This window comes from Salvelinus namaycush, chromosome 31 (genome assembly GCF_016432855.1).
Source record: "Salvelinus namaycush isolate Seneca chromosome 31, SaNama_1.0, whole genome shotgun sequence".
NCBI lineage: Eukaryota > Metazoa > Chordata > Actinopteri > Salmoniformes > Salmonidae > Salvelinus > Salvelinus namaycush.
In genome coordinates this window covers 43371495-43394248 of record NC_052337.1, presented here as the reverse complement: position 1 = coordinate 43394248, position 22754 = coordinate 43371495, and the positions used below count along the sequence as shown (strand labels likewise).

At 44.6% G+C, this 22754-nt stretch overlaps 1 protein-coding gene across 1 annotated transcript; it reads right to left on the bottom strand.

Moving 5' to 3' along the window:
• Window positions 1-3429: 3429 nt before the first annotated feature.
• Window positions 3430-17880, bottom strand: cercam (cerebral endothelial cell adhesion molecule). The gene is made up of 12 exons (XM_038970648.1): window positions 17639-17880; window positions 16896-17006; window positions 14441-14558; window positions 14063-14197; window positions 13730-13934; window positions 13420-13539; window positions 13248-13324; window positions 12973-13079; window positions 12684-12816; window positions 8521-8648; window positions 8009-8215; window positions 3430-4791 (listed from the first exon to the last, which is right to left on the bottom strand). The coding sequence occupies exons 1-12, from the start codon at window positions 17839-17841 to the stop codon at window positions 4560-4562; spliced, it is 1776 nt and encodes a 591-aa protein (XP_038826576.1). The 5' UTR covers window positions 17842-17880; the 3' UTR covers window positions 3430-4559.
• Between the last annotated feature and the right edge of the window lie 4874 nt (window positions 17881-22754).

Genomic DNA, 22754 nt, shown 5'->3' with positions numbered 1-22754 from the left:
CCATTAAACTCTGTAACCATTTTAAAGTCACCATTGGCCTCATGGAGAAATCCCTGAGTGGTTTCCTTCCTCTCCAGTAACTGAGTTAGGAAGGACACCTGTATCTTTGTAGTGACTGGGTCTATTGATACACCATCCAAAGTGTAATTAATAGGGATATTCAATGTCTGCTTTGTTTTTACCCCTCTACCAATAGGTGCTCTACTTTGCGAGGCATTGGAAAACCTCCCTGGTCTTTGTGGTTGAATCTGTGTTTGAAATTCCCTGCTCGACTGAGGGACCTTAATCATTAAAACTGTACTGTACTGTAATCATTAAAAAATCATGTAAAACACTATTATTGCACAAGAGTCCATGCAACTTATTATGTGACTTGTTAAGCCAATATTGATAGACTCAAGGCATTTCAGCTTTTAATTTGAAATGATTTGTTTAAAGAAAAAAGAAAATGAAAAATCTATGTCCTCTGACCATAGCACCAGTTCCAATCCAAGTGTCAATGCCGTTTATCAAACTCTAGGCGGTGCTATGGTAAATGCCTGACTTGGGCAGGAGCTCACCGGAGATGAGTACCGGAACCTAAAATGTTCTACTGCTTGAGCTCCTGTTCCTCTTGTAGAATATTAGCTCAAAAGTATTTTGGCGCTCCTGCACCTAAATATAAACAGTATCAGATGCCAAAATGAGTACCAGCACCTATTTATGTCCAAGTCAAGCACTGGCTATGGTCAGATGACATGAAAATAGATCTCTTTGGCCAATGTTGGGTTTGGTTTCGAAAAACGGAAGCATATGCAGAAAAGTACCTCAAACCTACAGTAAAATATTGTAGTGCATTTTTTATGTTATGGTGCTATTTTGCTTCTTCTGGTCCTGTGGCCCTTGTTAAGGTCAGCTGCATCATGAACTTTACCAAGTACCAGGACATTTTGGCCAAAAACCTGGTTGCCTCTGCCAGGAGGCTGACATTTAGCCCCAAGTGAATCTTCCAGCAAGACCATAACCCCAACCACACATCAAAATCCACAAATCAGTTGTTAAATGACCACAAAATGAAGATTATGCAATGGCCATCTCAGTCTCCGGACTTGAACCCCATTTGAAAACCTGTGGTTTAATGAAGAGGGTAGTCCATAAGAGCAGATGAAGGATATCAAGGATCTGGAAAGATTCTATATGGAGGAATGGTCTAAGATCCCTCCCAACGTGTTCTCCAATCAATCTCATAAAACATTTTAGAAAAAAGGCTCAGTGTTATCCTCGCAAGGGGACGTGCTAGAGTATTGACAACAGGCGTGCCACCGTGCCAATCATTTCAACCCCTATCTTTTTCAGATTTTTCTCAGAAAGTCAACAAAATGACTTTCTCTGAGCAATTGTGTTAGTATAAAATGTAATTTCCCAATTTTTTTGAGCATTCAATATCTCTCAGTATTTCTATTATTTAGCATCTTTATCAAGGGTGCCAATAATTATGGACCTGACTGTATATATGCAGGTGTATTATATAAAGTATATAAATATATGGTACGGATCACACCTACAATCACAACCTCCAAAAGGTATGTGGATCACCTATACTACAGTACAATTATGCTTCGGCATTGTTTTTCTGCAGCGATCATATAAGGAGATCTGAGAAAGTTGCCTTTCTGACCTCACGGAACCCTGCCTTCCCCTCAGAACCAATTGGAGAGCTTGGTGTTGTCCCCGCCCCTGGAAGCGGGTTCCCTCCAGTCCAGACAGCCTCTAGTCAGATATGAAGGAGCAGTGCAAAGCAGTGAACTCGGAGCTCTGAACTGGCTGCAACATAGAAACTGTGCCGCGCACACACACACACACACACACACACACACACACACACACATTTGAATGAACACACATGCACGTGTAAGATACAGCATAGAGACAAGGGTGCATGAAGAGAGGAGGTTGTGGGAAACTGTGCCACGTGCACACACTTGAATAAACACACATGCTGTGTGCATGAACGCATGTAAGCACAAACCACACACACATGCACATGAGTAAACACACACGCGCATGAAATAACACACGTGCACATACACACACCTAAATTGGTAGGTATTGGCCACACCCCATGCCACGGGGAACACTCAGAACGGGTTCAATCAAGTTCCTCCTGAAGAACAGTTCTTGAAAAGGATGCCTTTGAGCCACAGTTATTCTCTATTCAATTATAGAACGTTCTGATGACGGATTTCGTTTGAAGATGTTATTCCGGGACCTTCTGCTGACTATTGGCACTGGAGAAATTAGGTCATCGAGTTCACAGAATCATATGCAGTTGACAGAATGTCCCTAACTAAAAGGTTACTATGCATGTGTGCAGTTCAGTGAACCCTGGCATATAGGTTACCATGCATGCGTGTGGGGAGTCTCAGGAATGTCTGGGAAGGAATGTACCCGCCTATTTCAGACCCATCTCTGCTCAGCTTAGGCAAGTCTTGTTATCTAGAGAGAGGGGGGGGGGGGGGGTTAATATTGTGACATGGATGGATAGACAAACTTGTTCCACAGCGTGGTTAGTGTTTGAGAGAGAGAGCTAGCTCTTGTGGGAACAGCAAACAGTGAGAGGACATTTAAAAAATATATATATGTTTTCCAGCTCCTGCCCAAGTTGGGTGTGAGTAGAAGACACTAATTTCAGAGTTACTACACTTCCCTAAAAATGACACTTCCTACAAAGGGATAAAGAGAATTTCCCTTTTCAAAATTCCAGTCAAGGTTTACCTTCACTGCACAGCAAAGTTTTAATAATTAAATCAATATTTGAAACATTTATTTTTTTATGGCCAACATGTTGATTGGTTAAAGGGGTAGTATGCCCTCTTGTGGTGCTTTCATGTCAGTGCATAATGTATCTTCAAAATTAAAGAGGACTTTTATATTTACGCATTATAATAAAAAATGAAGTAGATTTTTATTCATGTATAAACAATTAAGTTACATAATTGTCACATCCATTTTTAACACTTTTGGCACAAGCAAGGCTCCTGACAAATGTGCTACTTTTGCTTGACATAAACACTGAGTGAACAAAACATTTTCTCTGACAGACTGACCAGGTGAAAGCTATGATCCCTTATTGATGTCACTTGTTAAATCCACGTCAATCATTGTAGATGAAGGGGAGGAGAGACAGGTTAAAAGAAAGATTTTTAAGTCTTGAGACAATTGGGCAAGACGAAAGATTTAAGTGCCTTTGAACGGGTATGGTAGTAGATGCCAGGTGCACCGGTTTGAATCTGTCAAGAACTGCAACGCTGCTGGGTTTTTCACGCCCAACAGTTGCCGGTGTGTATCAAGAATGGTCCACCCCACTTGACACAACTGTGGGAAGCATTGAAGTCAACATGGGCCAGAATCCCTGTGGAACGCTTTCGGCATCTTGTGGAGTCCATGCCCTGACAAATTGAGTCTGTTCTGACGGCAAAAAGAGGGGGAGTGCAACTCAATATTAAGTGTGTTCCTAATGTTTTGTACACTCAGTGTACATGCATTTCTTTGACATAAAACTACCCATAAGACATTGCACTTGGGTTTAATATTGTGCATTCAAAAATCACAATATAATGCTAAAAATAAATAAGGAAAACTGTATATAAGAATTGTACAAATAATGGAATTTGTATGCATTTATAAAACACCAACACAAACCAATACCAATGAGCTCAGTCAGATTGTAACATGATCGCTGTAGCAATTGGCACCATTAACAACACCGAAATTGGCAGGCTTCTCTCTGCTCTGTTGACTTCTGTCTGCTCTAGTGAGAGACTCTACCACGAGGTCAGGCATAGAGAGAGAGAGACACTGCTCCTATCATAGATCATTCACACTGCTAGCTACAGGATCCTTACCTCGTGTGAGGGCTCGCAGTTCAACTTGTACGTAGTTACTTTACTAAATTAAGAAAACCTTTTAAGTCTGTTCTCACAATACACTGAATAAGAGTAGAATGGGATATAAAAGAGAATGGTTCCCTCCGGTATTTCTGTCGTCCGACCCTCAGGGACGAAGTGCACAGTGAGGTGAGCCCAGACCCTGGAATGTTCAGTGGGTGCACAGATGGACAGCCAAGGACAATGTTCAGGAGCCATATATACAAACGGCAGCATCCTTACACAAACAAAGCCACACACACACACAAACACTTTGAAAACAGGTCTGGGGTCACTTGATGTGAGCAGACCCAAGTCTCTGGAGCCTCAGCCGGCTTCACAAATGTATGTATATCCGGTCATTCCCAGTGACTATGGACAGACATACCAAGTACAAAATGGTCGAAATATACAGTCAGAAATGAAGGCACTTGTGAATAGCAGATATCTTCCTCTCTGTCAACAGTGACGCTATAACCAGTAACCCATTACACTTTTCACACTACTGAGGCCAAACCAATCCAATCTGTGCTGGCTCCTTTAGTTTCTGGAACCGTGCTGTAAAAAGAACAACGTGAAAAGACAGCATCCGAGTCAGCCCAGTACGGTTGGAGTTGGGCCCTACAGTGTGAACCAGGCACTAATACGGTTCAACTAGAGCTCATCCTTATACGTTGCCTGCAGCATGTCGGATTGAGGTGCCCCCTTCAGGGTTTTGTGGGAGCCCCTCCAGTCCGTTCGCACGTTGTCGTCGTCCCACAGCGTGGACGTCTCCGTGTCGCTCACCCACTCGGGGTCCCCGGCGTAGTGGGCTGGTTGCACCAGTAGGGGGCGCGTAGAGAACGCCCGCAGGTTACGGTTAGCGAAGTGAGACTTGTAGTCCTCACTGTGGAACAGAAGAGGGAGGTTATAGATATCAGGTCAGATGGCGATATTAACGTGTTAAAACCTCTAATTGAGAGAGTTACTCGTGGTCACAGGCTATAGACAACGACGACACGTTGAGAAATGTACAATTCCACTCGAAAACTAGCAGTTACATGGTTGAGAGAGAACTGTCCAGATTAGAAGAGTATGGACATACTTTGTTTACTATAGAAGCCTACTGTTGGCCACAATTCGCTGCTACTCTCAACAAAACTGTAATCTTAACGAGGATAAGAGTTCTGAGTGTGACCTCTAAAAATGACAAAAGAACATTCAGAGTGAGAGATTAATACAAGCATGTGAGAACACGTTCAACATTTGGTGGGAACAAGGTTATTAGAACACAAGTACCGGGGATATCAGGTTCCTGTAGGAATGACAAACTTTTTGGAAGAAACGAGTCAGTGTGTCAGAATGCCCAGATTCAACTCCATGTGGTTCTAGTGAATTCTTTTCGGGGCAAGTCAAGCTTATCGAATCAGAAGAACCGCGGAGGGGGAAAAAGAGAGTGGGAAGAGGTGGAAGGTGGAGCAGGGAATAGGGATTATGGCAGCTGGCCAGGTTTCCACGCATGACGGAACACTAAGGCAGTCTCAAAAGGACACCAAAGCATTCCAACAGCCTTCTTCCCAAGGCTCTCTGGGCTTTATTAACTTGGTCTAGCAGCCAGAGAGCGAGAGAGAGAGAGAGAGAGAGAGAGAGAGAGAGAGAGAGAGAGCGTTGACCACATGAAACTGGAATGCTACAACAAGCCAAGTCAGTCTGCAGAAAGCCTGGAGACACTCACATGAACAAAGCAGCGCTTTTTTGATTGAACTAAAATGAGAATGTGCTACATGTGGGAATTGGCCTATATGGATAGGGGCTAAACTGAAATGTTTCTTACAGAAGAAATAGGAAAAGCATGGCAGCAATTGAAATGGAACAGTTTGGAGATGATTGGAAAACTGGACCAAAGTTGAGGACAAAACTGTTGACCTGACAAGACTGAAGCCAAACGTTACACTATTGAGTTTGACTGTACTTTTCACCGCATACATTCAGTGACGTGATAAGAATAGTCCTGGAAAAGGTGGGGTAGGTGCAACATAAGACAAATAAATGACAAGCGTTTGAGTGAGAGGACTAACTGGTGTCTCCCAAGTGGCCACACACCTCTCCAAAGTGTGCACAGTTCCTACGTCATTTCAGTGCGCTTTTTTCGATTGAAAGAAGAGTCTTTTAACTATCGAGGAACTAGAGCGAGCACCCTTGTAGTTGTTTTGTTTGGAACGCAACCCCGCGTCCCCGTCATCACACAATTACCGTTGTTGTTTACGCAATCCAAAAACGGCCCATTATAAATCGCTATCTGGGTCAGGTGGGCATCATTTGAAATCTTGTTCTATTGCCAACATGACTAGATAAGTTATAAAATACGATCTTACAGTGCTAGGCATTCACAGGGAAATTCAGTAAAGCACATCGTACTTTTGGTGCGCATAGAAAGGAGTCATGAAATGTAATAAATTGTGGCACATTAACAACTTCACAGTTAAGAACATCTATAACGCCTCCCGAGTGGCGCAGCGGTCTAAGTCACTGCATCGCGGGTTCGATCCCAGGTTGTGTCACAACCGGCCGTGATCGGGACTCTCATAGGGCAGCGCACAATTGTCCCAGCGTCGTCTAGGTTAGGGGAGTGTTTGGACGGGCGGGGGGCTTTAATTGGCTCATCGCGCTCTAGCGACTCTTTGTACGGGCTAACTGCGGTCGTCAGTTGAACCGTGTTTCCTCCGACACATTGGTGCCGAAGGCTTCCAGGTTAAGCGGAAGGGTGTTAAAAGAAGCGCCTCTATCGAGCAAATTTGGGTAGTTGCAGCGATGAGACAAGATCGTCATTGGATCGCAATTGGATATCACGAAATTGGGGAGAAAAAGGGGTCATGAAGTTGAATAAATTGTGACAATATGGAAGAAAATGAAACGTATTGTACAAGAAATCAATATCAGTCCCTAAAAACACAGCCTTATGGAACAATCCTTGAATAGATATTCAGAATTCACCGATAAATTGGTCCACATATAAAACGAAAGACATAGAAACCGTAAATGCCTTGGTAACAGGAATTACATCTATTTAAAAAGTCATTTTGGACTGATCAATGTAGATAGATGGGGGGGGGGGGGGGCTACCGACTGCTATAATTTGCCCACGCTACTGTCTCCCGTGTGGTCCCGTGTGGCTCAGTTGGTAGAGCATGGCGCTTGCAACGCCAGGGTTGTGGGTTAAATTCCCACGGGGGGACCAGGGTTCAATTCCCACGGGGGGACCAGGATGAATATGTATGAACTTTCCAATTTGTAAGTCGCTCTGGATAAGAGCGTCTGCTAAATGACTTAAATGTAATGTAAATGTCTCTCTGTGTGTGGAACCAGACACAGGATAATACAGTATATGGTATCTGTGTGTGAGTGAGTGACTTTGAACAACAATGGGTATATCGGTCCGCTAATACAGGACTAGAGAAGGCCCAGTGCACTACTTTAGTGAATAAGAAATGTTTCTTCAAAAAAAAAATACTTAAAAATAATAATATATAAATGTATGTGGATTCGGCACCCCTACTTTCCGCAGCTATGTTATAAAGTCCAAAAGTTATGGGCGGATCTAGAAAGTCGGCTGTCAGAAGTATTACAATGTAAACTTACTTTCAATCTGTCTGTCTGCATATTTCAAGACATGGCTGTTCAAGCCTTAACAGGACATTGTTTACCTCTCACGACACACTGCGATATTGAGTGGCACAAAGCAGAGTTACAGCTTTGTAGCGTGATCCTTACATATCCATTGTTGGCAATGGATGATCTTAGCGACACAAAACTTTCAGGAAACTCACCCTAGTATTGGACTCTTGGAGCTGGCTCGTTGAGGACAGTGACAGCATTCATCAAAGACAGGTTGGATACTTGTGACACTGGTTCTCTCACTGACTGGGTTTTGAACCCAGGTCTTCCGCAATCCACCAGACTGTTATCCCTTTGAGCTAAAGTCAGGCGATTATCTTGGGTGTACTTAACACAATTCTTCAGGTTTCAGTTCCACTTACTTGGTGTGTTTGGTCTCAATGACTTAAGGAGGACTTGCGAGCGGCTAAAGAAATGAAGAAATAAAGAAAATTTCAAATTATACTTACTTGATGTGTTTGTCGTACATGATGGGTAGGAACTCGTCGACGGGCAGCATCTTGGAGAGGGGTTCGGCGTTGAGCAGCTTCTGGGCCCCCTGGAGAGAGATGGCGTAGGACAGGGTCCAGTAGGAATAGTCTGCTACCACCAGGTTCCTCACGTTCTCCACCACCTCCTCCTCGTCACCTGGCGTCACCTGCTTACGGCCCAGGTAACTACGGACAGAGGACGGAGAGAGGCAGGTCAGGCAGAGGATGACGTATTGCTAGTGTAGTAACTGCTGTGGAACTGGACTATTCTTTATTCCACTTGTGTAATAACAAAAGAAACAATCAACTTAATATGCAATTATTACATTAGATGTAACAATTAACGGCACCCCCCTCTCCCCCTCTCAACCCAGTTTAGCTCATCGTACGCAATGACTCCAGGGCAGCTCGGCCCTTTCCTCTCCGTCTCCATGACAACGCGGGTAGGCGGCTGTTGCATGGTCGCCTGGGTGACCGTGACAATGACTCACATGATGTCCCAGTCCAGTTCCACCATCGCCGCCTCCTCCATCAGACGGAGCACGCGCCGCTTGAAGTTGGCCTGGAAACGCACGTCGTCCTCGAAGATCAGAGCCTTATCCATCTGCTGGTCTACCATCTGAGAGGGGAGGGAGGGGGAGATGGAGGGGTGAAGAGGCAGAGAGGCAGAGAGAGAGAGAGAGAGAGAGAAAGAAAGAAAGAGAGAGACAGATACAGAGAGAGAGAGAGAAGGGTGGGGAGAGAGGAAGGGGGAGACAGTAGGGGGAGAAGGGAAGGGGGAGACAGTAGGGGGAGATGAGAGCGGAGAGGTACAGAGATGGATGAGAATGGATGATGATGAGAGCGGAGAGGTACAGAGATGGATGAGAATGGATGATAACTAGTAGTTAAGAAAAGCTCTAATGACAGACCAGAGAAGCATTTCTGCTTCACTGAAGAAGTCAATTAAGCTGCTTCTAACATAACCCCCAGGTCTAGTGTGTGTGTGTGTGTGTGTGCGCTCCTCCAGGATCTTGTTTCGTATGAGTATGGTAGTCGCTCTAATCACCTATTCTGAAGCTCTACTGTAGCCAGATATTTGAGTGTTCAAAATACACTTTTTTGGTAGAGTTTCTATCACTGACAGATTGGTGAAATCAGTTAGAAAGTTGCATAAACACACAGGTTAATATATTTTAAAAAATGAACACCGTGGAATTTAAGTTGGAAGAATTTGTGGAAAACCCTGCTCATCAATGCAAACAAAGAATTATGACATCAAAGTGGCACATGCAGATTCAAAAGCAGTAGTCAGATTTAAATCAACACAGCTTTGGTGAAGGTGGAAATCCTGGAGAGGGAGGATGATGAAAAGGGTCCTACAGGTGGTAGAGGACACCCTGTAGACGTGCAACTGAGAGAGGTAGAACTAAAGGCAAAACGGGAGCAACAGAAATGAGAACTTTAGCACAAGGAAAGGAAGAGAGAATGTGCACCCAGACTAGATCGAGAACATGCCATTCGATTAAACGAGATGGAGGTGGAAGCATGACAAAAAGAGATGGAAGTACTCAGAATCAAGACAGGCCATCCTGTACCCTCAGAGTTGGATTTTGGTCAGAACAGGCGGCTTGTACCGCCTTTCAACGAAAAGGAGGTGGGCGTATATTTCCCTCTATTTGAGAGGATTCGACACGGCCCTAAAATGGCCGTGAGATATTTGGTCACTGTTCCTCCAAAGTGTTCTTGTGGGAAATGCTAAAAAAGTATACGCCGCTTTCTCTCTTGACCAGAGTTCAGATTACAAGCGTCTATCCTCCGGGCTTACGAGTTGGTCCTAGAGGCATAGAGACAACAGTTCCGTGAATAGCAAAAAAAGACTGAATCACAAAGCCATGTTGAATTTCGCAAGGCAACAAGCATGTCGTTTTGACCAGCGGTGTGGTTCTCAAGAGGTCAAGGACCTTGAGGATTTAAAAGACACTCATACTACTCAAACAGTTGAAGAAATTGCCTTCCCGAAAGGGTTGCTACCTACATTTATGAGCACAAGGACCTCACTCCTGAGAAAACTGCAGTGTTGACACATAAAACTACCTTCAAATCAAATCGTATTTGTCACATGCGCCGAATACAACAGGTGTAGAGCTTACAGTGAAATGCTTACTTACAAGCCCTTAACAATGCAGTTAAGAAAAATACCTACAAAAATAAGAAATAAAAGTAACAAATAATTAAGAGCAGCAGTAAAATAACAATAGTGAGGCTATATACAGGGGGTACCGGTATAGAGTCAGTGTGCGGGAGCACTGGTTAATCGAGGTAATATATACATGTGGGTAGAGTTATTAAAGTGACTTATGCACAGATAATAACAGAGAGTGGCGGCAGAATAAAAGACTATTTGCAATGCAAATAGTCTGGCTAGCCATTTGATTAGATGTTCAGTAGTCTTATGGCTTGGGGGTAGAAGCTGTTTAGAAGCCACTTGGACCTAGACTTGGTGCTCCGGTACCGCTTGCCGTGCGGTAACAGAGAGAACAGTCTATGACTAGGGTGGCTGGAGTCTTTGACAAACAAAGCACCCAGCAATTACCCCAACACAAAAGCAATCCAGAGACGTCACCTCATACTGCGAGGTTTCAATCTTTTCCCCTAGTGCCCAAAGACAAGGATCAGCAGGAAACGGATTCTTCGTATGCGGCAGTTTGTCATTACTGCTGCGAGAAAGGACACATTAACTTAGGACACTGAGAGATAAACAGAAAAAATGAGAGAGGGGAAAAGCAGTTTCTTCTTGTGGGAGCACTCCAGCCCGTGAATATCTGGTTGGGATATCTCAGATGTGTATGAACCCTTTGTTTCAGACGGGTTCGTGTCTCTACAGAGTGGTGATGCTGTTAAGCAGCCTGTGAAGATGCCGCGAGACACTGGGGCAGCCCAATCCTTAATATTGGAGGGTGTTTTGCCTTTGTCTGAAACTTCAGCAACTGGTTAGTTTAAAGGTGTGGAGATGGGGTGCATGGAAGTTCCTGTGTATAATGTGGAACTCAAGTGAGATCTAGCCTACCGGTGAAGTAGGTCTCGTTCATTTTGGGCAACGATTTGGCTTGAGGGAAATTTGTGCTAAATCCTGTCGTTTGTAAGGAACCCAAAGAAGAGGAACCTGATGGGTTATCAGAAAAGTACCCTAGAGTGTTCGTAGTGTGTTTTGTACTATTTTTGTACTATTTATAGTACTATTGTACTATTTAATGAAGCTGCCAGTTGAGGACTTGTGAGGCATCTGTTTTTCAAACTAGACAATCTAATATACTTGTCCTCTTGCTCAGTTGTGCACCGGGGCCTCCCACTCGTTCTATTCTGGTTAGAGCCAGTTGGCTCTGTTCTGTGAAGGGAGTAGTACACAGAGTTATACGAGATCTTCAGTTTCTTGGCAATTTCTCACATGGAATAGCCTTCATTTCTCAGAACAAGAATAGACTGACGAGTTTCAGAAGAAAGTTCGCTGTATCTGGCCATTTTGAGCCTGTAATCAAACCCACAAATGCTGATGCTCCAGATACTCAACTAGTCTAAAGAAGGACCGTTTTATTGCTTCTTTAATCAGGACAACAGTTTTCAGCTGTGCTAACATAATTGCAAAAGGGTTTTCTAATGATCAATTAGCCTTTTAAAAGGATAAACTTGGATTAGCTAACACAACGTGCCATTGGAACACAGGAGTGACGGTTGCTGATAATGAGCCTCTGTACACCTATGTAGATATTCCATAAAAAATCTGCCATTTCCAGCTACAATAGTCATTTACAACATTAACAATGTCTACACTGTATTTCTGATCAATTTCATGTTATTTTAATGGACAAATTTTTTTTGCTTTTCTTTCAAAAACAAGGACATTTCTAAGTGACCCCAAACTTTTGAACGGTAGTGTGTATATGTATATATATATAAATAAGTGGCTGTTTTGTCTTGTATGAGAGACCACCAATTAACATTTAGGTAGCAACGCATTTAAGTTGACCATTTTGTGAAATGGAATATTTTCTGTTGGTGTGAGCAAACTCGTCCAACAAAAATATGTGGGAAGGTATTACAGCCTTTGTCTCTTCCATTTATATTTCGAGGTTGGACATTAGCACTGATTGGTGTCACCTTGTCAGTCAGTATGTGTTACACCTGTGCTGGCTTGTCATCTCGTTAGCCAGGTGATATTTAAGAGCGGCTGGCCCGATGCTCCAGTTGGCATGAGCGATGTTGGAAGAGCTGCACCTTTTTATAGCTTTGTGTCTAAGTTGATGAACAAAGCCTTCCTGTCTGGGTTTAGTTTGCGCCACTTAACTCCATATTATAAGTTGAAGTGGGTTTTTATTTTGGTTTGCCTTGTCTGGGGCGAATTTTGTGGGCACACATGGTGGGTATCTTTTAGGTCTCACTTTCAGTTACATTTAGTACATTGTCATTTAGTCATAAATTGTCATTCTTGTTGCTAGTCAACATTCAGTGGACACCCCCATGAGTGTCTGAGAAGCCCTCCTACAACCCCACCTGTTTGATTTTGGTTGTTGTTAGTGACTGTTAGTTCCCCGTTCTGTTTGAGCAACAATTTTTCTTGTTGTGGATGTATATTTGTGCAAGTGCGTCCGTGTACGTATATGTGTCTGATCCTCACCTCCTTCCAGATGTAATAGTGGCTGAGGAAGCATCCCACCTCTCCTTTGGTCAGGGTGCGGCGAGAAAATGGGTCATAGTAACCAGGTAGTATGTCCACTCCAAGGATCTTTATATCACTGCTGTTCAGCGCTCTGTAAGATACACACAGTGTCCGTCTTTCTCTTGTAAGCACATATCCCTCAGTGCTATAGCTCTGCCAAGCTTTGCATCCTCACCCAGCCTGGAAATCAGACTGAATTCAGCTCTGTTAAGAATGATTCAGTCTGAATTATCAGGCTAATTCTCACCCTCCATCTATGGCGTCCACCACCTTGACGTCTATCTCCAGCTCGTTGAGAGAGTACAGCATCCTGTCCCTACGGTCCTGACGCCGACGCAGGTTGATCAGGTACACCTACATTAATGGAGAGTCAGGGTCAGAGGTCAACTAAGACACAATGATCCATAGATTGAGTGAGCGAGTAGGACACCATTCGTCTACAGCAGTTTCCCCCCAAACCAGTTCTACTTATTTGATCTACTCTAGTCCTTGAGAGGTTTGGGCGCCCCTGGCTTCTGTCACCTCATCAAAGCCCATGAGATCTCTCCGTTTGGGGAAGAGGCTGACATATTTGGAGGGGGCCATGGAGGGTCCGTCAACTGGAAAGAGAACAGAGCTGTTATTAATACACATCTAATAGTTAAAGAATATAGCACCTACTCTCAAATAACTTTAGAATATGACAGTTTCTTACTCATGGCCTCCAGGATGAGGTGGCTGAAGTTGATGCTGTCGTCCTCTATGGTGTGGTGAGGCTTGGCTGGGACGTTCAGGTATCCATACCTCACCTTGTTGCACAGGTACATCTGCACCTCTGGAATCGCACAGTCAACTCTGTCATCAAACAGCTAATGTCGACATGGAGTACCAGCAACATGTGAATGTAACCATCTGGCCTCGTACTTTGAACTCGCTGACGTTTGCGATTTATATGTTACTAGAGCGAGCGAGAGAAAGTGTGTGTGCGCGTGCGTTACTGTACATGCTGTACTGTCGGCCCCTACCTGAGACGCGACAGGAGAAGGCGAAGACGATGATGTCATCGAAGGGCCAGGAGTAGTCCTGGTGAGGGGGGTGGAAGGCCAGCTTCTTCATGCCCGTCTTCCTCATGTCCAGCAGGAAGGTAGAGTGGACCATGGGCACCGGGTAGCAGCCCAGCCGGTGGCGGTGTCTGGTGGGGAAATACTCAGCCGTACGCCGGTAGTAACCCTGAGTACAGACACACAGATCAATCTTTCATTCAAACAAAACCCAGTGTGCAATATTATACACATTTCATTTTCACACGGGCGTTTGTAATCAGACACATACCCAAGCGCGCACACACGCACTCTTACCTGTGGCGTGATGCCGCACCAGTAGTTAGAGTAGGCTCCCTGGGAGTCCAACATGGGGGCGACCACAGACTTGTTCTCTGCTATCAGGAGGTTGAGGGTCTCTGGGTTGGTCAAGATGTTGTCTGTGTCTGCATACTGGAGTAGTATGAGAGAGTGTGTTTTTTGCGAGCGTTTAAGTTCGAGTAAAGAGTTAGTGATGATCTTGATAGAGAGGCAGGGTTATTGAAAACCAATGAGATTTGCAATTTTTGTTTACTTCCTGAATTGAAATAGAATTGACCCCCAACAACCCTTGATTTCTACTTCTAGGCAGTGGATAAACTCGTGATAAACCTAGAACTTCTAGTCCGTGGACAGAGTAGAGATTTGGGACTGTACCAGTATGTAGTCAGCCCAGCGTTGCTTGGCGAAGTTGAGAGCAGCCTGTTTAAGTTTCATCAGGTATTCATATCTGCCGTTGCTCCAGTATTTAGGCCCCATCTCTCCTGGGTAGGACCTGCACAGGCCGAACAAGACACACACAATCAATCAAATGCACACACACACACACGTGCTACAGTATCAAATCAAATTTGCGCCGAATACAACAGGTTTAGACCTTACACTGAAATGCTTACTTACAAGCCAATGAGTCAATTTGCAGGTGCACAGGTTGGTCGAGGTAATTGAGGTAATATGTACATGTAGGTAGAGGTAAAGTGACAATGCACAGATAATAAACAGAGTAGCAGCAGAGTAAAAATGGGGGTGGGGGGTACCCACTACCCCCGCCTGCATGGCTTTGAGGTACCCACTACATGACCAAAAGTATGTGCTCGTCGAACATTTCCTTCCAAAATAAATGGAGTAGGTTCCCCTCTTTGCTGCTATAACAGCCTCCACTCTTATGGGAAGGCTTTCCACTAGATGTTGGGGGAAAAAACTGCGGAAACTTGCTTCCATTCAGCCACAAGAGTATTAGTGATGTCGGGCACTGATGTTGGGGGGTTAGGCCTGGCTCGCAGTCTGTGTTCCAATTCCTCCCAAAGGTGTTTGATGGGGTTGAGGTCAGGGCTCTGTGCAGGCCAGTCAAGTTCTTCCACACTGATCTCGACAAACCATTTCTGTATGACCCTTGAAGGGCCTTCCCCAAACTGTTGCCACAAAGTTGGCTTCACAGAATTGTCTAGAATATCATTGTATGCTGTAGCGTAAAAGTTTCCCTTCACTGGAACTAAGGGGCCTAGATCGAACCATGAAAAACAACCCCAGCCCACTATTCCTCCACCAAACTTTACAGTTGGCATTATGCATTGGGGCAGGTAGCATACTCCTGACATCCGCCAAACCCAGATTCTTCCGTCGGACTGCCAGATGGTGAAGCGTGATTCATCACTCCAGAGAATGCGTTTCCACTGCTCCAGAGTCCAAGGCGGTGAGCTTTACACCACTTCAGCCGACACTTGGCATTGCGCATTGTAATGGTTTTTTTTACCCCCTTTTTCTCCCAATTTCAATTACGATCTTGTCTCATCGATGCAATTCGGGCTCGGGAGAGAAGGTAGAGTCTTGCGTCCCCCGAAACATGACCCACCAAACTGCGCTCCTTAACACCCGCCCGCTTAACCCGGAAGCCAGCTGCACCAATGTGTCGGAGGAAATGCTGTTCAATTGACGATCACAGTCAGCCTGCAGGCGCCCGGCCTGCCACGAGGAGTCGCTAGAGCGCAATGAGCCAAATAAAGCCACCATCCCCGGCCAAACCCTCCCCTAACCCGGACGACGCTGGACCAATTGTGCGCCGCCCTATGGGACTCCCGGTCACGGCCGGTTGTGACACAGCCTGGGATCGAACCCCGGTCTGTAGTGACGCCTCAAGCACTGCGATGCAGTGACTTAGACCGCTGCGCCACTCGGGAGGCCTTGCGCATTGTGATCTTGGGCTTGTGTGTGGCTGCTTGGCAATGGAAACCCATTTCATGAAGCTCCAGACGAACAGTTATTGTGCTGACATTGCTTCCAGAGACCGTTTGGAACTCGGTAGTGAGTGTTACAACCGAGGAAAGACCATTTTTACATGCTACATGCTTCAGCACTTGGCGGTCCCCTTCTGTGAGCTTGTGTGTCCTATCACTTCGCGGCTGAGCCGTTGTTCCTAGACGTTTCCACTTCCCAATAACAGCACTTACAGTTGACCCGGGAAGCTCTAGCAGGGCAGAAATTTGACGAACTGACTTGTTGGAAAGGTGGCAATCTATGACGGTGCCACGTTGAAAGTCACTGAGCTCTTCAGTAAGGCCAGTGTTTGTCTATGGAGATTGCATGGCTGTGTGCTCGATGTTATACACCTGTCAGCAACCGGTGTGGCTGAAATTGCCAAATCCACTCATTTGAAGGGGTGTCCCCATACTGTTGTGCGTGTGTGTGTGTGTGTGTGTGTGTGTATATAGTGTACGTAGAGAGATAAAATTGGGAGTCCACTGAGGTAGGGTAGCACTGTGTATCAGTATCTGTAATCACCTAACATTGTTTCTGAAGCGCTCTTTTCTCTTCATCCTTTTTTAAAGTTACATTCCTTAAACAGCATTTAAAAATATATATATATTACAGTCTGGGTGTGCTAGTAAGATTATACAACAAAGCAGGGGCTGATGTTGACCAGATGTTTTTAAGCCCTTGGCCTTTGGTTTTGGGAGGTGCACAACTGTATGACAACACACGCTTTTGGATGACAATGTGGAACTCATGATAATGCTGAACAGAACTCGTGAAGGATGCTCTACAGGTCTCCAATCACACACACACACACACTTTTGGAAAATACAAGGTAACGCTGAACAGAAACCGAACTTACGTAGGATGCTCCATGGGCCTCCACTCCACATAGTGATAGAACTTTTGCATGACAGTCAGCCATTCTTTCAGAACAGCTGTAGTGTTGTCCGCGTTGTGATCTGTAGCTGCCCTGCAGACATGGGAATAAAGACACACTGTCTGGCACTTATACAGGAGTCCGTGTATAACGTGACCACTTGGTTTGCATACAAGCACAACACAACTTGGAATCAAAGACACTGCAAATCGGATCAACCAATGCGGTAACATTACACGTGCAATCGAGAAAAGACACGCACATCGTTTGCCCTAATGAAGAGTTGATCATGAATATGCAGAAAGATTCCGTATGAAAAACAATGTGCACAAGAGGAAATCCCATTAGGGCTACAGTGGAATCACATGGACATGTCATCTGTGCAAAGCATACAGTAACATGCAGACTGTAGTGTAAAGTATAGGCTATTATAATGAAAATCATATAATTGCATAATGCAGTGCAACAGTCGGCCTAGCCTACAATTTAACTTTCATAAACTCTGCATTAGAGACAAACTTGGAAAACAAAGTTACACTCATTATTTTATATCTCGGGTGACGGTCGAAGGTTCTAAAGGGATTGTGGGAACTGGGGAGAAGAGGGTTGGTATTTTTAATCTAAACTAAATGCGATTGACCTTTGATCGCCCGCGAGTTTGATAAATGGACATTCGAACAAATAGCGTCCGGGGAAACAGCGCTGGCGGGATGGCTGCCACTTACCATACTGAGATGCGGTTTTTGGGATAGTTCAGCCTCTCCAACGCTCCGAGGTAGTATGGCAAAGAATGCGCCGCGTTCCGAGCAATGATCGCAATAATAATCGTTGGCTGCTGAATTTTCGATTCTTCTTGATATTTTTCCTCCGAAAAATAACATTCTGTTCTGGAAACGAAGGCCACTAAGACTAAAACCCAAAGAAACATGGTGGAGTTTACAGTCCAGTCGGCTGCTCCAGCTCCCAGTCCGCGTCAGCACTAAGTAAAAAATGTCTTTCTCCAAAATGTTTAACCCCCCCCCCCTTAAGATGCAGCAGACGAGGCTCTTTCCGTGCCCAAATCCGACGTGTGTCGGTGAAGGGTTTTAAATTACATCTTCTACAGTTTCCGCACCAAAATCTGTCAGAAATGTTGGCGAGGAACTACACACGTAGTGCAACTAGCTAGTAATTTAACTAGTGGTATAGTGGTAGTTGCATTTAATTCACATCTAAGTAGGGGTTTCAGTAGTTCATATTTATGTTCTATGTCGCAGTGTAACGTTAGCAAAATACTGGAAATACACACTACTTTTTTTGCAAAAATAAAATATGGGTGTACTAGGCTAGATAAAAGGTCCTGTTAACCTGTTTTAAGACAACAGCTCAGAGTATGTTTTAGGATGGTGTTAAGACACTGCTCAGACAAACTCTGAATCAGGAGTAAAATCAACTCATAAAAGTTTCTCAGCTGGTAATCGTGACGGTTTGAGGTAAGGCAAAGGAAAGATAGTGATGACAGTGTTACAAATAGTGGGGAATAACCAATCGCGATGAGGCATCGCCACCTGTGAACTCGAAGCACTCCCACGGTGAATGTGACTGTAGCCTACATCAAATGTTGCAATGGTAAAACGTTTGATAGCTATACATTTCGCCTGACACGACGACTTTGCCTACTCTTAATTCTGGCCTAATATGTTGGCATGCATAACCAATTCTGACCATTTGAATGACAGTATCATGGCTGTTGATATTTTTATAATATGTATTACCTTTTATGGTGTTTTCTGCAATGACCTTAGTGATCACTGTTTTACAGCCTGTGTTCGAAATGGCTTCACAGTGAAACAACCTGTCCTGATATGTCATAGACACTTGCTAAAAAACGAATGAGCAAGCCTTCCTTCATGAACTGGCCTCTGTACAATTGGTATAGAATCAGCTTGATCCCCTCTGTCGAAGACGCTTGGACCTTCTTTTTTTCCAGTGGTATTGTTAACAAACACACCCCCATAAAGAAAATGAGAATTAAAAACAGGTTCAGCCCCTGGTTCGACCGTGATCTTGCAGAGTTACGCCACCTCAAGAATTGCATTTGGCGAAAGGATCGGCACACACATACTCAGGCTGACTGGCTATCGTTCAGGTAAATGAGAAATAAGTGCACTCAGGCTATCCGGAAGGCCAAAGTTAGTTACTTTAAGGAGCAGTTCTCCCTCTGTGGGTCTAACCCCAAGAAGTTCTGGAAAACGGTTAAAGACCTGGAGAATAAACCCTCCTCTTCACAGCTGCCCATGTCACTTAAAGTTGATGATGTGGTTGTTACTGACAAGAAGCACATGTCTGAGCTCTAATCATCACTTCATTAAGTCAGGATTACTATTTGACTCAGCCATGCCTCCCTGCTCGTCTAACATTTCCTCATCTCCCACCCCTTCTAATGCGACTATCCCCCATGCTTCTCCCTCTTTTTCCCCTGCCACGCTACAAAGTTTCTCCCTGCAGGTGGTCACTGGGTCCGAGATGCTAAAGGAGCTCCTTCCAAAAAACATCTGGTTCAGATGGGTTAGACCTGTTCTTCTTTAAGGTTGCTGCCCCTATCATCACCAAGCCTATCTACAACCTTTTTAACCTGTCTCTCCTTTCTGGGGAGGTTCCCATTGCTTGGAAGACAGCCACGGTTTGTCCTTTATTTAAAGGGGGAGATAAAGCTGACCCTAACTGTTATAGGCCTATTTCTATTTTGCCCTGTTTATCAAAAGTGTTGGAAAAACGTGTTAATAATCAACTGACTGGCTTTCTTGATGTCTATAGTATTCTCTCGGATATGCAATCTGGTTTCCGCTCAGGTTATGGATGTGTCACCGCATACCTTAAAGGTCCCCAATGATGTCACAATTGCCCTTAATTTTAAGCAATATTGTGCTGCTATTTTTATTGACTTGGCCAAAGCTTTTGATACGGTAGACCATTCCGTTCTTGTGGGCCGGCTAAGGAGTATTGGTGTCTCTGAGGGGTCTTTGGCCTGGTTTGCTAACTATCTCTCTCAAAGAGTGCAGTGTTTTAAGTCAGAAAATCTGCTGTCTCAGCCACTGCCTGTCACCAAGGGAGTACCCAAAGGCTCAATCCTAGGCCCAACGCTCTTCTCAATTTACATCAACAACAGCTCAGGCAGTAGGAAGCGCTCTCATCCATGTATATGCAGATGATAGTCTTATACTCAGCTGGCCCCTCACCAGATGTTGTGTTAAATGCTCTACAACAAAGCTTTCTTAGTGTCCAACAAGCTTTCTCTACCCTTAACCTTGTTCTGAACACCTACAAAACAAAGGTCATGTGGTTTGGTAAGAAGAATGCCCCTCTTCCCAGAGGTGTTATTACTACCTCTGAGGGTTTAGCGCTTGAGGTAGTCACCTTGAGGTAGTCACCTCATCACCTCAGCTTGAGGTAGTCACCTCAAGTACTTGGGAGTATGACTAGACGGTGCACTGTCCTTCTCTCAGCACATATCAAAGCTGCAGGCTAAAGATAAATCTAGACTTGGTTTCCTCTATCGTAATTGCTCCTCTTTCACCCCAGCTGCCAAACTAACCCTGATTCAGATGACCACCCAACCCATGCTAGATCACGGAGACATTGTTTATAGATCGGCAGGTAAGGGTGCTCTCGAGCGGCTAGATGTTCTTTACCATTCGGCCATCAGATTTGGCACCAATACTCCTTATAGGACACATCACTGCACTCTATACTCCTCTGTAAACTGGTCATCTCTGTATACCTGTCACAAGACACACTGGTTGACGCTTATTTATAAAACCCTCTTAGGTCTCACTCCCCCCTATCTGAGATATCTACTGCAGCCCTCATCCTCCACATACAACACCCATTCTGCCAGTCACATTCTGTTAAAGGTCCCCAAAACACACACATCCCTGGGTCTCTCTTTTCAGTTCGCTGCAGCTAGCGACTGGAACAAGCTGCAACAAACACTCAAACTGGACCGTTGTATCTCAATCTCTTCATTCAAAGACTCAATCATGGACACTCTTACTGACAGTTGTGGCTGCTTTGCGTGATGTATTGATGTCTCTACCTTCTTGCCCTTTGTGCTGTTGTCTGTGCCCAATAATGTTTGTACCATGTTTTGTGCTGCTACCATGTTGTTGTTATGTTGTGTTGCTACCATGTTGTTATGTTGTTGCTACAATTCTGTGTTATGTGTTGCTGCCTTGCTATGTTGGTGTCTTAGGTCTCTCTTTATGTAGTGTTGCTTTGTCTCTCTTGTTGTGATGTGTGTTTTGTCCTATATTTATATTGTATTTATTTTTTATTTTTAAACCCAGGCCCTCGTCCCCGCAGTAGGCCTTTTGCCTTTTGGTAGGCCATCATTGTGAATAAGAATTTGGTTTAAATAAATATCAAAACACTCCTCACTCCCATTCAACAAATCTAGCGCTATGAACACACCGACTGTGTCTTTAGCGTTTTTGGTACACCCGAACTACATTAATTTCCAATGGAACGCTGCGTTTGCCTTGCAGCATGTCTGTGTGGGTCCAGAGATGGTAGGAATTCCGAAGTTACTTTCATCTGGGCCGAAGCCAGTTCGATCACCTGCTCCAGATGGTTGGAACCAGGATCGCCTGGATGAATAACAACTACCGGGAGTCCATCAGCCCAGTTTAACGCCTGGCGATTTGTCTCTGGTAAGCTACATTCTAGTACATTTTTAAAGCCTTTCATAAAATAATTGATTGATATTAGATATATTTTATGTGCAACCTAGTGTAACAGTATAACTTTACGGCGTCCCCTCGCCCCGACCCGGGCGCGAACCAGGGACCCTCTACACACATCAACAACGGTCGCCCACGAAGCATCGTTACCCCTCGCTCCACAAAGGCCGAGCAAGGGGAACCACTACTTCTAGGTTTCAGAGCAAGTGACGTAACTGATTGAAACGCTATTAGCGCGTACCCGCTAACTAGCTAGCCATTTCACATCCGTTACACTAGCAAGCTAAAGGGCTCTCTAGTTAATAACCCCTATGTGACATCAGATGTACTTTTACAGAATGTTCATTATGACTAACTTTTCCCAAAGTTGGTTTAAAATCCCTTTTTAATCAAATCAAATCTTATTTGTCACATGCGCCGAATACAGCAAGTGTAGACCTTACAGTGAAATGCTTACTTACAAGCCCTTAACCAACAATGCAGTTTTAAGAAAATACAAAAAAAGAGATTAAGAATAACAAATAATTAAAGAGCAGCAGTAAATATATACAGGGGGTACCGGTATTGAGGTAATATGTACATGTAGGTCCAGTACTTCACTGGGGCCAAGCTTCCTGCCATCCAGGACCTCTATACCAGGCGGTGTCAGTGATGCAACCCGTCAGGATGCTCTCGATGGTGCAGCTGTAAAACCTTTTCAGGATCTGATCTCCCGTAGCACTCACTTCCGTCATCATGAAGTGCTTTGAGAGACTAGTCAAGGACCATATCACCTCCACCCTACCTGACACCCTAGACCCACTCCAATTTGCTTACCGCCCCAATAGGTCCACAGACGACGCAATCACACCGTCTGCAACACGTGTGTAGATACCTGCATTCAGTGTAGTTACGTAGTTGCGCAAAATCGGGTGGTGTAGGTGTCCTGGAGGGCAGGTAGTTTGCCCCCGGTGATGCGTTGTGCAGACCTCACTACCCTCTGGAGAGCCTAACGGTTGTGGGCGGAGCAGTTGCCGTACCAGGCGGTGATACAGCCCGACAGGATGTTCTCGATTGTGCATCTGTAAAGGTTTGTTATTGTTTTTGGTGACAAGACAAATTTCTTCAGCCTCCTGAGGCTTCT